The sequence below is a fragment of the Anomaloglossus baeobatrachus genome, chromosome 4 (genome assembly GCF_048569485.1).
Source record: "Anomaloglossus baeobatrachus isolate aAnoBae1 chromosome 4, aAnoBae1.hap1, whole genome shotgun sequence".
Taxonomy (NCBI): Eukaryota; Metazoa; Chordata; class Amphibia; order Anura; family Aromobatidae; genus Anomaloglossus; species Anomaloglossus baeobatrachus.
Genome location: NC_134356.1, coordinates 27,290,957 through 27,308,456, shown reverse-complemented (window position 1 = coordinate 27,308,456; position 17,500 = coordinate 27,290,957). Strand labels below are relative to the sequence as shown.

Genomic DNA, 17,500 nt, shown 5'->3' with positions numbered 1-17,500 from the left:
CTGTTTTGTCTGATATATACTCGCCTCCATTATAAAACAATCAACTCTGTGGACAACGTGTAATTTCCAGGCCACATTTTTTTTTCCCAACACTGTTTTCCGAGCTCTAGACAGATTTCTGTAGTCCCTATGTGACAGCAGACTGCTGAATGGTGATAGAGCGCTGTGAACACTGTCAGGATTCCCCTGTATTCCCAGTGTAGTGATAGATATATGCATTTTGCACAGTTATGGTCACGTGCGAAGTAGAGTCCCAGACACTTCTCTCAGTAGGACACTGATAGACGTGGATGAGAATTTAGTCGGCATTTGACCACAACTATATCATCATTACTTCGGCTTTTATCTTTTCAAAAAACTTGTTACCTCTACTCCCTACATGAAGCAGCCGGAGGTAAATACAACAAGGATGGGCCGCTGCTCATGGGCCGCTGCTGTGTGCTTGACCCTCAGGCCAAAATTTGCCAGCCAGCCCCTGCTCACATGTGATGTAATGCCGAAAGAACTGTGGAAACTGTTCAGTAAAAGACTTGCTTAATAAGGACTGGTGATCTCGGTGTCGGTCTACACTGCTGTCTGGTCCTGGCCTGCCAAAGGCAATGGTGACATGCGGTCTGCTAAGAGGCATGACCTGCACCACACAAGTCCACGCACCCAGCCAGGGCCACGGTTTTCATGTAGTGTGTGGGGGCGTTTGGAGTCAGTCCCTCATCTGCCCCTACCACCTCGTGCCACCCTACACGTTCTCCAGAGATGTTGTGCTTTCACCTAAGCAGTTGGTGTCATCTATAAAATAGAGCAGATACTCTGCTGTAAAGGCCGGGAATGGAGATAGCGAAGTAACTGGAATTTAAACCCCTTAGATAACACAGTTGAGAGAAGCCGCAGAGGTGTGAGGTGACCTCTGTGAGGCCGGCCTCATTCATCCATGTCTTACAATCTGAGAATGGGTTGTGATGTACAGACTGGCCACAAGTCTCCAGACCAGGGTCATCTTGAAGGGGAACCTGTCACCAGTTTTTTAGCCTATAAACTGCGGCCACTACCAGTGGGCTCTTATATACAACATTCTAATAGGCTGTATATAAGAGCCCGTGCCGCTGTGTAGGACATAAAAATCACTCGCCTAAACTGGTCGCAGCGGTGGATATACGTGAAATGGGTGTCTTCGTCCTCCGGTGCCGACGCCTCCTCTTTCAGCCATCTTTGTCCTCCATCTTCTGAAGCCGCAGTGCATGACGTGTCCGACGTCATACAGTCTCGCCGGCATTCAGGGCCTGAGCAGGACAGATAAAGTATTGTAGTGCGCATGCGCGGGACCGGCGAGTCTGTATGAAGTAGACGCGTCATGCACACAGGCTTCAGAAGGAGGATGAAGATGGCCGAAAGAGGAGGCGCCGGCACCGGAGGACAAAGATGCCCATTTCATCCACATCCACCATAACGACCGGTTTAGGTGAGTATTATAAAGTGGTTTTTATGTTCTACACAGTGGTCTGGGCTCATATATATATATATATATATATATATATATATATATATATATATATATATATATATATATATATATATATATGTTACTTTTTCAAGGGACCAAAAGTAATTGGACAAGGGACTCTAAGGGCTGCAATTAACTCTGAAGGCGTCTCCCTCGTTAACCTGTAATCAATGAAGTAGTTAAAAGGTCTGGGGTTGATTACAGGTGTGTGGTTTTGCATTTGGAAGCTGTTGCTGTGACCAGACAACATGCGGTCTAAGGAACTCTCAATTGAGGTGAAGCAGAACATCCTGAGGCTGAAAAAAAAGAAAAAATCCATCAGAGAGATGGCAGACATGCTTGGAGTAGCAAAATCAACAGTCGGGTACATTCTGAGAAAAAAGGAATTGACTGGTGAGCTTGGGAACTCAAAAAGGCCTGGGCGTCCACGGATGACAACAGTGGTGGATGATCGCCGCATACTTTCTTTGGTGAAGAAGAACCCGTTCACAACATCAACTGAAGTCCAGAACACTCTCAGTGAAGTAGGTGTATCTGTCTCTAAGTCAACAGTAAAGAGAAGACTCCATGAAAGTAAATACAAAGGGTTCACATCTAGATGCAAACCATTCATCAATTCCAAAAATAGACAGGCCAGAGTTAAATTTGCTGAAAAACACCTCATGAAGCCAGCTCAGTTCTGGAAAAGTATTCTATGGACAGATGAGACCAAGATCCACCTGTACCAGAATGATGGGAAGAAAAAAGTTTGGAGAAGAAAGGGAACGGCACATGATCCAAGGCACACTGCATCCTCTGTAAAACATGGTGGAGGCGACGTGATGGCATGGGCATGCATGGCTTTCAATGGCACTGGGTCACTTGTGTTTATTGATGACATAACAGCAGACAAGAGTAGCCGGATGAATTCTGAAGTGTACCGGGATATACTTTCAACCCAGATTCAGCCAAATGCCGCAAAGTTGATCGGACGGCGCTTCATAGTACAGATGGACAATGACCCCAAGCATACAGCCAAAGCTACCCAGGAGTTCATGAGTGCAAAAAAGTGGAACATTCTGCAATGGCCAAGTCAATCACCAGATCTTAACCCAATTGAGCATGCATTTCACTTGCTCAAATCCAGATTTAAGACGGAAAGACCCACAAACAAGTAAGACCTGAAGGCTGCGGCTGTAAAGGCCTGGCAAAGCATTAAGAAGGAGGAAACCCAGCGTTTGGTGATGTCCATGGGTTCCAGACTTAAGGCAGTGATTGCCTCCAAAGGATTCGCAACAAAATATTGAAAATAAAAATATTTTGTTTGGGTTTGGTTTATTTGTCCAATTACTTTTGACCTCCTAAAATGTGGAGTGTTTGTAAAGAAATGTGACAATTCCTACAATTTCTATCAGATATTTTTGTTCAAACCTTCAAATTAAACGTTACAATCTGCACTTGAATTCTGTTGTAGAGGTTTCATTTCAAATCCAATGTGGTGGCATGCAGAGCCCAACTCGCCAAAATTGTGTCACTGTCCAAATATTTCTGGACCTAACTGTAGCATGTTAGAATACTGTATATAAGATCCCAGTGGTGGTGGCCGCAGCTTATAAAGCAAAAAACATGTGACAGGTTCCTTTAACAGCATTTTGGGCCCCTGGGCAAACCAGTGTGCTGGAGCTTCTACGACAACCACTTACAAGAATATAAGGTAAATGGCGATATTAAACATATATTTATTTTATTGGCACGTCAACAAAACTGGTGTGAACACATTGAAAACAATCAAGTGATCAACATGATTAACATCTGAACAATACACAAGGCTCGAAAAACACAATAATCCTCAGTAAGTCACACACATTATATGGTACACTATGGAGGTATGGATTTTGTTTTCAGAGAATTTCTTTCTTATTGGATTGAATTCAGTGGTCTTCAGGATGTCACTCTCCATGCACATGAGGGAAGCCAGTGGAAACGGTGATTACGAAGCAGATTTTTCTAGAAGTTTCAGTTTTGAAAAAGTAAGCTCTCCATTAGAGTTGGTCTCCGTCAAGCACATGAACTATCTGAGTGCAATTTCAACATTCGGGAATTCAGATTTCAATCTTATTTTTTTTTTTTTGTCCCGTGCAGGAAATGTAGCGCTTCTGAACTACTCAGGGCACTGCTAGGTACTGCATCCTCATTAGACTGCAGGGCCTTTCCCCAGGGACCTGGAACACCAGTGCCAGTAATACACACACACACACACACACACACACACACACACACTCTCTCCCAGTTTCCACTCCACACCAGGGGTAATTGGCTAGTCAGACACCACAGAGGGCGGAGCCAGTCCAGGGGACTAGACAGCCTGGTGGGAGGGGACAGTCAGTCAAGTCAGGAGAGTGAAAGTGAATGGAAGTGACCTCAAGCTGGGTCGTGCAATGGTGACCCGAGGGTACAGGAGAGTAGATGCCAGGGTAGGTACACCAAAGTACCACTGGAACCAGAGCACCGACGGGGCACAGGGCCTTAGGTCAGGCGCCAGCTTCACGCGGCCTGGCAAATACCTGCACAGTGAGGGGACCTTCACTGACCCACAGATCCGGGGGTATCAGCAGTAACGAGCGGATCAAGGTTCGGGACCACGGACCAACCCTACAGGGTCCACAATGCATTGCCCACCATACGTACGAGGAGACTGCCGAAAGACAGTCAGGACTCCAACAGACTTCATGCTACGGGGACCCAACCACACTGAGGTTGCAGGGGACAGAGCAACTGAGTCGTCAAACGAACTACAGGGACCTGAACCAGCCGTCCAAGGGTCCAGAGTGAGTAAAACTGTTAACTTACACCCCACAGTGTGGCTTCCCTTCTTTGGCAAAAGTCTCCAGTATCTATTCCCCAGGGCCCGGCCCTACCTGTAGAGGGCCTACCACCACAGCTGCCATTACCACCAGCCCTAGGGATAACCAACCCAGCAGCGGTGGTTCCACCATCCTAACTGCAATCCGCAGGTGGTGTCACACCAAAGACTTTAATCTCCCCTGTAAATACTCCCCATTAAAAAGCGTCCCCAGGGTCACGGAACGGGGCAACGGCCAGTATTCTCCCGTGACACCGTATCCCCGTAAATATACGGCCCGGGATATTGCCCTGGGCGACACAGAAGAGTCTCACAATCTTCATCTTGAGCGATGTAGTGCTTGAGATGTTCACATTTGTTTAAAGTGAACCTGTCGGGTGCAATATGCACCCAGAACCACGAGCAGCTCTGTGTGCACGGTGAACGCTGAGCTGAATGTGCACTAGACCTTTCTGAAGCTTAATTGTGTGTAGCAATGACCATCTATGAAGCGAATATTGGTGCCACCTGAGTAAAAAAAAGCAGTTTGAGCTATTACATGAGGTACAGTGCCTTGCAAAAGTATTCGCACCCCTTGAATTTTTCAACCTTTTCCCACATTTCAGGCTTCAAACAGAATTGGTAAAAATTTTATGGTGAAGAATCAACAACAAGTGGGTCACAATTGTGAAGTTGAATATTTATTGCTTATTTTAAACTTTGTAAAAAATAAAAAACTGAAAATTGGGGCGTGCAATATTATTCGTCCCCTTTAAGTTAATACTTTGTAGCGCCACCTTTTTTGCGATTACAGCACAAGTCGCTTGGGGTATGTGTCTCTATCAGTTTTGCACATCGAGAGACTGAAATTCTCGCCCATTCTTCCTTTGTAAACAGCTGGAGCTGAGTGAGGTTGGATGGAGAGCGTTTGTGAACAGCAGTTTTCAGCTCTTGCCACAGATTCTCGATTGGATTCAGGTCTGGACTGTGACTTGGCCATTCTAACACCTGGATACGTTTATTTGTGAACCATTCCATAGTAGATTTTGCTTTGTTTGGGATCATTGTCTTGTTGGAAGACAAATCTCCGTCCCAGTCTCGGGTCTTTTGCAGACTCAAACAGGTTTGCTTTAAATATGGTCCTGTATTTGTCTCCATCCATCTTCCCATCAATTTTAACCATCTTCTCTGTCCCTGCTGAAGCAAAGCAGACCCAAACCATGATGCTGCCACCACCATGTTTGACAGTGGGGATGGTGTGATGAGCTGTGTTGCTTTTATGACAAGCATATTGTTTGGTATTGTGTCCAAAAAGTTCAATTTTGGTTTCATCTGACCAGAGCCCCTTCTTCCACATGTTTGGTGTCTCCAGGTGGCTTGTGGCAAACTTTAAATGACACTTTTTATGGATATCTTTTGAGAAATGGCTTTCTTCTTGCCACTCTTCCATAGAGGCCAGATTTGTGCAGTGTACGGCTGATTGTTGTCCTATGGACAGACTCTCCCACCTCAGCTGTAGATCTCTGCAGTTCATCCAGAGTGATCCTGGGCCTCTTTGCTGCATCTCTGATCAGTCTTCTTCTGGTTTGACATGGAATTTTTGAGGTAAAGCAGAGTCTTGGTAGAGTTGCAGTGGTATGATACTCCTTCCATTTCAATATGATCGCTTGCACAGTGCTTCTTGGGATGTTTAAAGTTTTGGAAATCTTTTTGCAACCAAATCCGGCTTTAAACTTCTCCACAACAGTATCACGGACCTGCCTGTTGTGTTCTTTGGTCTTCATGATGCTATCTGCGCCTTAAACAGAACATGAGACTATCACAGAGCAGGTGCATTTATACAGGGACTAGATTACACAGAGGTGGATTATATTTATCATCATCAGTCATTTAGGACAACATTGGATCAATCAGAGATCCTCAATTAACTTCTGGCGTGAGTTTGCTGCACTGAAAGTAAAGGGGATGAATAATATTGCACGCCCCAATTTTCAGTTCATTTTTTACAAAAATTTAAAGGGAACCTGTCACCAGTTTTATGGCCTATAAGCTGCGGCCACCACCACCGGGCTCTTATATACAGCATTCTAACAGCGCAGGCCGCTGTGAGAACATAAAAACACTTTATAATATTCACCTTAACTGGTCGCTGCGGTGCTGGTCGGCCTGGTGAGTGGTGCCTCCTCTCTCAACCATCTTGCTCCTCCGTCTTCTGAAGCCTGTGTGCATGACGCGTCCACGTCATACACACTCGCCAGCACTGAGGTCATGCGCAGGCGCACTTTGATCTGCCCTGCTCAGGGCAGATCAAAGTATTCTAGTGCGCCTGTGCTGGCGAGTGTGTATGACGTGGACCACTTTTTCCACTTTGTAATTGACCAACCTCTCTTCCTTTGATGCTCTGCTGCTGACTGTCCACCCGTCCTTCGTTCTCAGCCTGCGATCCGAACATCATTGTAGCTCCTCTTACTAACAGCACTTCATATATCACATCCCCACAAGATTACAAGCTCTATACACATCACAGCCAAACACTCATTTTATCTGAGATACTTTTATGTCCACAAAATAAAGCTTATATTTCTATATAAATGTATGCCAAATTGTCTATATACATGACATTTCAGCATAATTGTAAAAAGTTTTGTTAAATCTATTTTATTTTTTTTTTTTTTGCATATTTTTACTTTTGAATCAAACTGAGAGTGACATCTGACATGTCATGTGCTTGTCCTTGGCGCCTTTTGAAATGTGGACTTTTTTGAGATGCCTGCGCCTTTGTGGGTTTTTTTTTCCTGATGAAGAGGTTGAAATACCTTGAGATGCTTAGGAAATAAATCTCAGGAATCCTCTTGTCTCCTGCATCCTTTTTACCGTATTTCAATCCGTCAGGTATTGAAAGGGTTAAGGTAAATGTCTATTCTGCAGTGATGTAACAGGTAGATGTAACCTGAGCTACAGCCGCAACCTTTTCCTGTAAATATTCGCTTCTCACTCCTCCCTTTGCCGGTTATAGCTCATATGTATGCTGACCATGTTGAAGGAGCTCAGCGCTGCATAGCTGTGGTGTTATTTCAATTGCAGCTGCGAACTACTGAATAAAACCAAGGAGTGCTTTTTGCTTAGTCTTTTCCCACCTGTTTCTTACCTTCCAGCTGCACAGGTAGAAGTCATGCATATTTCCTATTTTAAGCTTTCTGCTTATCCACATTATAGACAGAATGCTGCCAATCAGTGGTCTGGGTGGGATTATACAGGGCTCAGCATTCAGAAAACTGGTAATGAAGCTGTGCATCAGAGAAAACCGTTTTGAATAAAAAATGCAGGACCCATTAAAGTAAGTGGTGGTGTTTCTATTGCAGCTGCGAAGGTCCCTACTGAAGATACCAAGGAGTGCTTTTGTTGTTTCTTTCCCCACCCGTTTGTCTCACCTTCCAGCAGCGGAGATAGAAGTCACGCATATTTCCTACAACTCTCCTCCATCATCTTGAGTGACCATCGGCAGCTGATATACTCTAAAGTTCTTGTGTGATACACAACTTAATCTGGTGAGCATACATCCCTTATCTATTCACAATTGTGTTATGGTATCACCGTATTGTGCTTTTCTTGCTCCTTCTTTCTCTCTGCCCCTACATCACGTTACTCTCACAACGGATATTAAACAACTGGTGGCAGATTCCTATTAAGGAGTTAAATAAGTAGTTCACCCATTTTGATTTTTTGCTACATCGGTATAACCTTGAGAAAGAATGTGTATCTGAAATACCTTCCATTGGCCTGTGAGCGGCTCTATTGCGGACCGCTGTTAACCATCGCATGACCGCCTGGTTCTTTAACCTCGGGGATCTGGTGATGTCACGTCAACTTCCTGTTCACGTGACACTACCGCGGCTGGCCCCAGTCTCTGTGAGTCACTGGGCTGTGGGTGGCGTTTCCCCGCTCGTCACAGCCCAGCATCGCTCCTGGTTGTGTGCTCTGCAGTGAAGGAGCAGGGAGATGCTGGACTGTCACGCTGGGCTTTGTTGAGCGGTGCAACGACGCCCACAGCCCAGTCACTCATAGAAACTGCGGCCGGCCTCAGTTGACGAGACATCACCGGATCCCAGGGGTCACATGATGGGGGGTGAGTGGACTACAATAGCGCCCACTCACAGGCACTATTGGCAACACAAGGTATTTGAGAGAAAACATATCGATGTGGCCCATAATGAAAAGGGGTGAACTACCCCTTTTAAGTGAATAGGTGTAACTACAACATTGCTAAGTATTATCAGACACATTCCGTTTTGTTTCTTCCTTCCCTCAGCTATGAGCCATGGCGTCTGCTGATATGAGAGACGAGCTGCTCTGCTCCATCTGTTTATCTATTTTTAAGGATCCTATAATGCTGAGATGTGGACACAACTTCTGCCGGGTCTGTATTGATCGTGCGCTGGATACACAGGACGAGTCTGGAGTTTATTCCTGTCCTGAATGCAGAGGAGAGTTTCAGGAGCGGCCGGCGCTGATGAGGAACATAAATCTTCATAATGTCGCAGAACGATTCCTGATTTCTCAGCAAGAACAAGAGGAGATCACCGGGATCTGCTGCACTTACTGTGTGGACTCTCCTGTACCTGCTGTTAGATCCTGTCTACACTGTGAGGCTTCTCTGTGTGAGAAACACCTGAGGGCTCACAGCAAATCACCAGAACACGTCTTATCTGATCCCAGCACTTCTCTGGAGAAAAGGAAATGTTCTGTCCATAAGAAGATTCTGGAATATTACTGCACTGAGGACGCGGCTTGTATCTGTGTGTCCTGCAGTTTGATTGGGAAACATAATGGACATAAAATGGAGTCACTGGATGAGGCCTCAGGGAAGAAGAAGAAGAAACTGAGAAATGTTCTCCAGAAACTGATCACAAAGAGAGAGGAGACTGAGGACAGAGTCCAGAGTCTGGAGAAGCGCCGGAGAAAAGCTCAAGAAAAAGCTGCTGGAGAAGCCGAGAGAGTCACTGCCCTGTGTACAGACATCAGGAGACGGGTGGACGACCTGGAGAAGAAGGTCCTGAGTGAGATCTCCATGAGGGAAAAACAAAAATCAATGTCATTGTCTGTTGTGATCCATAAACTGGAGATAAAGAAGGACGAGCTGTCCAGGAAGATGAGGCACATTGAGGAGCTGTGTAACATGACTGATCCACTGACCATCTTACAGGAACCAGACACCGGGGACTTGTGTGATCCTGAGGAGGAGGGAGGTGATGAGGACACAGGGGGACATGATAAACAGCTCCATGATGGAGGTGACCTGGATGTGGCTGTGATCTCACACACATTACACACATTATGTGAGGTAATATCAGGTATAAGGAGCGGGATCTATGTGGAGGATCCTGCAGACATATTACTGGATGTAAACTCAGCTGGTAATTATGTCCTTATATCAGACGACCTGAAAACTGTGACTTGGGCAGAAGAGGAGCAGAATCGTCCAGAAACAGCAGAGAGATTTCTGTGTAATCAGGTGATGAGCACAAGGGCATTTACCTCAGGACGACATTACTGGGATGTGGAGGGCAGTGGGTCAGGGTGGTGGATGGTGGGGATGTGTTATCCCAGTATAGACAGGAAGGAAAGTCAGTCACTGATTGGAGATAATAACAAGTCCTGGAGTTTGTGGAGATATGATAATCAGTTTTCAGTGATGCATGACCGGAAAGAGATCCAGTTACCTGACAAGATCTCCAGTGATAGATTCAGGATCTGTCTGGATTATGAGGCCGGGCAGCTGTCCTTTTATGAGCTGTGTGATCCCATCAGACACTTACACACCTTCACTGCCGCCTTCTCCGAGCCCCTTCACGCTGCATTATATGTATTTGAGGTATATATTGATGGTCACAAGTATTACTTAGATAGCTGGGTGAGGATTACAACGTAACAGGAAAATATCAGAAAATTCCCTATTTGTAAAGTAGCTTTCATTGTTAACATTTTTCTATGACATAAAATACATTTCCCTCCGGAGCCTCCTGAAATCTTCCTGTGTTTCCTGAGACCATTGACCTTAACAATAGATTTTTCCCAGAGATCACTTCTCAGCAGTCTCATTATCAACACAGGAAGGAAATAAAGTGTAAGATAACACCTCTGGTATAAAGCTGGAGGACGATAATGCAGGATCCACCATTGACAATAACTGATGGACACAGCTGACCCCTTCCCCCCACAGGGATCTCTGCACAGGACACAGAGCATCGCTTTGTTCTGTATAGAGCAATGCTCCATTATTGTTGTGTAGAGTAAAAATCACGGCTTATGGCTGAAAATCACAGGCAAATCAGCTTGACCAGTATGTGGACTTTCCGTAGGTCCCCGGCCGTCATGGCAGCCCACCGACATCTCATGATCACGTTACAGGGACGCTAAGGCTATGTGCCCACGGGAGATTGCACCTGCGGATATATCCGCAGATACATTCCCAGGTTTCCCGCAGCAGCTCCCCGGAATCCGCAGCTATACATAGCTGCGGTACTCCAGCGAAATAGCTGCGGAAAACCTGTGGACATTCATGTGACTTACCTGCAGAAGTCCCAGCCTCTATCTCCAGAGTGGAGAGCCAGGATTTCCGCAGGTAAATCCACAGGAATAATTGACATGTAGTTATGTGCGGCTGCGGGACATCTGCAGCACATACCGCAGCCGCACATACCGCAGCATTGACACACACTCCCCATGTCCCATAGGATAACATGGTGAGTGTCTGTACTTGCTGGAACCTGCGGATTTATCTAGAAAATCCAGATAAATCCGCAAGTTTTCCGCGGCAAAATCCACAGGTGCGAGCTCCCATGGGCACATACCCAATGTGCACTCAAACTAACCCCTGAGCCGGGATCTCTGGGCTTAATTGCCGGTGTTAGTAATTAACAGTAACATTTATCAAGTTCACAGTTTGATTGTTGATTGTTTGCTAAATGGAATCTGTCAGCAGGTTTTTGTTATGTAATCTGGGAGCTGCATTTAATAGGGACAGAGAGCCTGATTCCAGAGTTGTCACTGGACTGCTTTGTACAGTTTAGAATTCTACAGAAAACTTAGTTTTAGGTTTTCTTTGCTGTACATGTAGCAGAACTTGGAATCCTGAGCTGTGTATAGCCCCGCCCTCACCACTGATTGGCAGCTTGCTGTGTACACTGTATATTGGTAGCAAGCTGCCAATCAGTGGTGAGGGCAAGGTAACAGATTAGCTGGACTAGCCGCCACATGAGACCTAGTCCTCTAGTGATTATCCCCTGCTAATAATGCACTGATTGAAATTGCAGCAAGCTACTGAGCCAGTGGCAAAACCCTAGAATCAGACTTTCTTTCCCTACATCATACTGCTATCAGATTACATAGCAAAAACCTGCTGACAGATTCCCTTTAAAGGTAGATGCTACAGAAAAGTGCCAACATTTCCCTTGTGTACAGCAGGCTGAGCTCCGGTTTTAATTAGAAGATATAGATAATCTATTCCCCTTGAGATCTCCTGATGATCAGCCGATCGCTGCTTCCACTTTCATTTAGTAAATGATTGTTGTCTTGACTCTGGCAACCGGATCCATTTGCTGTTATGATGACATGAGGTGTTGTTGACAGATCCTGTTATTTTCATCCTGTGTAGTCAGCACATCGAGCACATGAAGGCGGCGTTTTCTAAATATTGAAATCACTAGTAGCATAGCCGAGTACTATGAGGACGGAGTCACTGCCGCCGGCTCCTACCTGTACCCTGATAGTTATATGACTGTAAAGGGGTCTGTACACACTACGATATCGCTAATGAGATATTGCCAGGGTCACGAAATTAATGACGCACATCCGGCCTTGTTAGTGATATCGTTGCGTGTGACACCTACGAGCGAGTTTCAACGATCAAAAATACTCACTTGATCGTTGACACGTCGTTCATATCCCAAATGTTGTTCCGACTTCTGCACGCAGGTTGTTCGTCGTTTCTGCGGCAGCACACATCGCTATGTGTGACACCGCAGGAACGAGGAACAACATCGTACCTGTCGCCGCCTGCAATGAGGAAGGGAGGAGGTGGGCGGGATGTTCCGGCCGCTCATCTCCGTCCCACCGCTTCTATTGGGCGGCCGCTGTGTGACGTCGCTGTGACGCCCAACGTCCCACCCCCTTCAGGAAGAGGTTGTTCACTGCCCACAGCAAGGTCGCTAGGGAGGTAAGTACGTGTGACGGGTGTTAGCGATATTGTGCGCCACGGGCAACGATTTGCCCGTGACGCACAAACGAGGGGGGCGGGTGCGATCGCTAGCGATATCGTAGCGTGTAAAGCGGCCTTAACAGCCGCTACTATCAGCCATTACGAAGGGGAGATCACAGCATAAAGATTTATACAGCTGTCATTTAAGGAGTTTTCCATTTATAGAAAAGTGATCTCTAATCCTTTCCCAGCATGTAAAATCACAAACTTAGACAGTACTCCCCCCTCCCCCGGTCCAGCGTCAGGTCACAGCGATGTGCGTTGCAGTCATGGTGTCACCGCTGCAGCCAAAACACAGAAACCAAAGCGGGTGTGGAGAACTGGTGCCGAACAGCGGGAGGGCGAGTACTGTCTAACTTTGTTAAAGGCTGGGAAATGTTTGGGAACCAGTTTTCTAGAAGTGAAAAACCCCTTTAAGTCCAAAAAATGCTGCATAACTCTTTAAACATTTAGCTCCCCCTAGTGGTGGCCAGAATTACTGTATATCGTCATAGTGTTATAAGACTCATAAGAATATCAGGATCTGACAACAGCTTCTTGTTAATGGTTTCCATATGGCAAAAACTGAAAATATTTTACTGCAATTAATAAAATTAAGACAAATGATTGAATAACTACAGATAAAACTGCTGATAATAAATGGTATATTATTGCACATTACTGCTGGAGTTTATTATTGTGTGTGCTGGGGACGATTTTTTTTTTTTTTTTTAAATTTCTCATTACTAAATGCTGGAGTCATCTGGGAGGGGCGGCTTCAGGGAAGAAATATATTCACCTAATGTAACCTATAGTGGGATATGATTTCTCTGTAAGTACCGTATTTCTCGTTTTATAAGACGCTCTGGATTATAAAACGCACCCCACATTTAAAGAAGGAAAATAGGAAAAAATCATTTTTACAGTTAAAATTAGGGTCTGTCTTATTCTAGTGCGTCTTATTTTAGCTCACCAGGGGAGAGCGTCAGTGGTGTCGCAGCTCAGGTAGGTCACAGGAGGGAGGGTCGGTGATGCTGCGGGTTCGGAGGAGGGGGTGTCGTGGCTCAGGAGGGTTAGTGGACGAAAGGTCGGTGATGCTGTGGGTTCGGGAAGGTGTGTTGCAGCACAGAAGGGTCAGTGGATGGAGGGTCGGCTATACAGCAAGCTCCTGGGGTGTCACGGCTGCGGGCTCCATTGAATCGCCGGCAACTCACATGATGAACTTCAAGAAAATAGCCGTGGAGGCGGTGTGTGTGTGCAGCCTGGCCTCTGTGGCCATTTTCTTGAAGTCCATCACATCAGCCGCTGTTGATTCAAAGCAGCCCGCCGACAGATCAATGGCGCCCTCAGCAGAGACACCCCACGAGCCCAAAGTTTCGCTGACCCTCTGTTCACTGACCCTACCGAGCTGCTGCACTTCAGTGACACCCCCTCCTCCGTGCTGTCAGTATCACCAACCAATACCGCCCCGGTAAGCCATACCCAGATTATAAGACGCATCTCCATTTTCCCCCGGTTTTGGGGGGGAAAAAATGCATCTTATAATTCAGAAAATACGGTACAATGTGCAATCAAACATCTAAGAAAACTACGGGCCAGATTCATCATTTGTGATTTCATGAAGCCAATTTTCTTTTCTTGTCTTTACGGATTTAATTTGCCCCAAAGTCTTCAAAATTTGCACACAGTTCATTAATTTAGCAGAAAATAAAAATGCTCCTTTTATTGCTTTAACTAGTATTTGTGACTAAAAAAAAAAAAAGGTCATGAAAATGTGTCAAAGTGAAATCTTGTCTAGGAACCAGGGTCTAATGTGAGATGTACCATAAAATAGCAACATCGGGCTGGAGCTCTTTTCATGGGCCTCTGTATCCATCTTTAGTAACTTTTAGAGTAGGATTCCACTTGTGAGAGATTCGTGCGTATCTCTCATCGCATTACCCGGCACGGCCTGGTGATGGCAGCGGGTCGGCTCTTGTATTTCTATGTAGCTGACTCCCACCTGTCGGGAAAGAGGCAGGCCGTGACGAGTGATGCGATATACGCGCAAGTCTCTCACAAGTGGAATCCAACTCTCATAATGAGTGTTCCTCACCCTCACTTGCTAGCTAGCTAAGTCACAAGCCTTTCTCCTAGGCTCCACAGCTTTTTCCTCCTCTGCCTATCTGCACGTGTCTCCTGCCAGGAAATGGGAACTCCCATCCCATTCAGAAATGTCCGATCTAGCAAAATCTAAAATCAATTGATCTGATCGTCACACAGCGTGGCGAGAAAATAATTCCTAACTCCAAAATTATCGTATGTTTTTTTTTCTGGTCGCCGCAACATTCCATTAAGATGCACAAACAGGCGATCAAAACATCTCATATATGCAAAAATGGTATAATTAAAAACGTCAGCTCAAGACATAAAAAATAAGCCATCACTGAGCCCCAGATCCTGAAAAACGAGAACGCTACAGGGCTCGGAAAATGGTGACAAAAGCACAATTCTTTTTTTGGACAAAATTCTGATATTTTTTTCACCACTTAGATAAAAGTGAGCCCTCATATGGGGATATTGACGGAAAAATAAAAACGTTATGGCTCTTGAAGGATGAAAAACGGAAAATCGCTCGCTGATGGGTGAAGGGGTTAATAGTAATATTGTAAAGGGTATGAACTATCCCTCTTTCGTACACTTGTTAGTAAAATATCTGGCTTTGGGAAAGCTGAGTGATTACTGTACCTATTTCTCGGCTAACCCAGCTTTCCCAGTGTCTGGATTAGATTCCGGGCCCAGGATCCTGGGGTCACTGTGACTCCTGCACCCTGGATAGTTATACCGCTCTCTGTAATATCTGCTTTGCTCAGTAGCCGATGTATCAGTCTATATGTAATACACAGATATTTCCTTGTATATTGGAGCAGTTGTGTTGTATTATGTGTGTGTGAGTGTAAACTCTTCAAGATTTTGCAAATTAAAAGGTTTATCTCTGAATCTATTTCTTTCTTCTCTATACAAGTAAAATATATCTTTGTACCGTGTTAGCCAGTAGAGATAAAAAATTGTTTAGAAGAACAGAGAGTCCTCAGTGGTTGATACCCAGGGCGGCACGGTGGCTCAATGGTTAGCACTGCAGTCTTGCAGCGCTGGGGTCCTGGGTTCAAGTCCCACCAAGGACACCATCTGCAAGGAGTTTGTATGTTATCCCCGTGTTTGCGTGGGGTTCCTCCGGGTACTCCGGTTTCCTCCCACACTCCAAAGACATACAGATAGGGACTCTAGATTGTGAGCCCCAATGGGGACAGTGTTGCCAATGTATGTAAAGCGCTGTGGAATTAATAGCGCTATATAAATGAATAAAATTATTATTATTATACCTTTTAATGGCTAACTGAAAAGATGGTAATAATTGCAAGCTTTCGAGACTACTCAGGTCTCTTCATCAGGCATGGTATAACACAAAATCTGAAGAGTCACATATTTATACACAACAGGACTTAGAATAGTGCAGTAAAAAAAAAACAAAAAAAAACAAGTTATATGAAACAGAACTATCACTATGGCAGGGGGCAAACTGTTGTGGCCATAAATACTGCTGCAGTTCAGTGTGAAAGTTTTATTGTCCTCTGATAGGGGTCTGGCCCGGGCTGTGATGCGCTCGGATGGTCAGAGGAGCACATCTTTTAACTGATGTAAAAAGACATGAATCCATGAGACACATTCATTCCTTCTCTGAATGTGTCAAAGGTCATAAGTTTGTACTCCCATAGTCTCCTGTCTCTCTGGGACTTGAAGTTAAAAAACTCTATTGTATACAGCCAGGCTATCAGGTACAATCGGATATGTTCCAACAGTACAGATAGAGACAATCACCTTGAGGGCCTCAGAAAAACCTTTCTGAATCAAGGCTACCACCCAAGAACAATTGAAAACCAGATTATAAGAGCCACCAGAATATCAAGAAACCATCTTCTACATTATAAAACTAAAGAAGAAAACAACCGGGTCCCTCTTGTAGTCACCTACAATCCACATCTGGAGGTGTTTAGAGGAGCTCATGGATTCATGTCTTTTTACATCAGTTAAAAGATGTGCTCCTCTGATCATCCGAGCGTGTCACAGCCCGGGCCAGACCCCTATCAGAGGACAATAAAACTTTCACACTGAACTGCAGCAGTATTTATGGCCACAACAGTTTGCCCCCTGCCATAGTGATATTTCTGTTTCATATAACTTGTTTTTTGTTGTTTTACTGCACTATTCTAAGTCCTGTTGTGTATAAATATGTGACTCTTCAGATTTTGTGTTATACCATGCCTGATGAAGAGACCTGAGTAGTCTGGAAAGCTTGCAATTATTACCATCTTTTCAGTTAGCCATTAAAAGGTATCAACCACTGAGGACTCTCTGTTCTTCTAAACAATTTTTCTTCTCTATAGTAGCCTGGCCACATCTTCAGATCCTCACTGCGTCATTCCTTCCATTTTTCTGGCTCCATCTCCTCCATACATGTTTCTGTGCTCAGTGTGAAGTGGGCGGTCCTTCACTGGTGGCCATGTGACCGCTATAAACTACATTTCCCACAAGCCCCGGCTTCTTCTCCAGACTCACTGCTCTCATCCGTGTAAAGCTATATTAGCTGCTCCTCCATTACTTTGTGATAGGAGTAGTGATAGGAGGTTCTGTGTATAGTCCAACCACCCTCCATCCTACAATACTGTGTGTTTTAGATATTTTTCCCCTGTGTGTCCTCTAGTATCTCTTTGCTGCCCATAGCAACCAATCACAGCGCAGGTTTCATTTTACCAGAGCGGTTTAAAACATTAGAGCTCAGCTCTGATTGGTCGCTATGGGCAACAGAGACAGTTTCTCTTTCAGACAGTGTGTCGAGGAAGGAATAGTTGTATTTATATTGTATGTATAGGCAGGAGGCGGCCATTATAACAAATATTAACATAAA

General features: G+C 45.1%; 1 protein-coding gene across 1 annotated transcript in view; it reads left to right on the top strand.

The window, feature by feature from the left end:
* LOC142302955 (E3 ubiquitin/ISG15 ligase TRIM25-like) overlaps positions 1 to 15,407 on the top strand; it is a 23,620-nt gene extending 8,213 nt beyond the window's left edge. Inside the window, exons 2-3 of the mRNA XM_075344058.1 lie at positions 7,682 to 7,867; positions 8,629 to 15,407. Of these exons, the coding sequence (XP_075200173.1) occupies positions 8,638 to 10,248 (1,611 nt within the window). The 5' untranslated portion in view covers positions 7,682 to 7,867; positions 8,629 to 8,637 and the 3' untranslated portion in view covers positions 10,249 to 15,407. The remainder of the gene's footprint in view (positions 1 to 7,681; positions 7,868 to 8,628) is intronic.
* Positions 15,408 to 17,500: the final 2,093 nt, after the last annotated feature.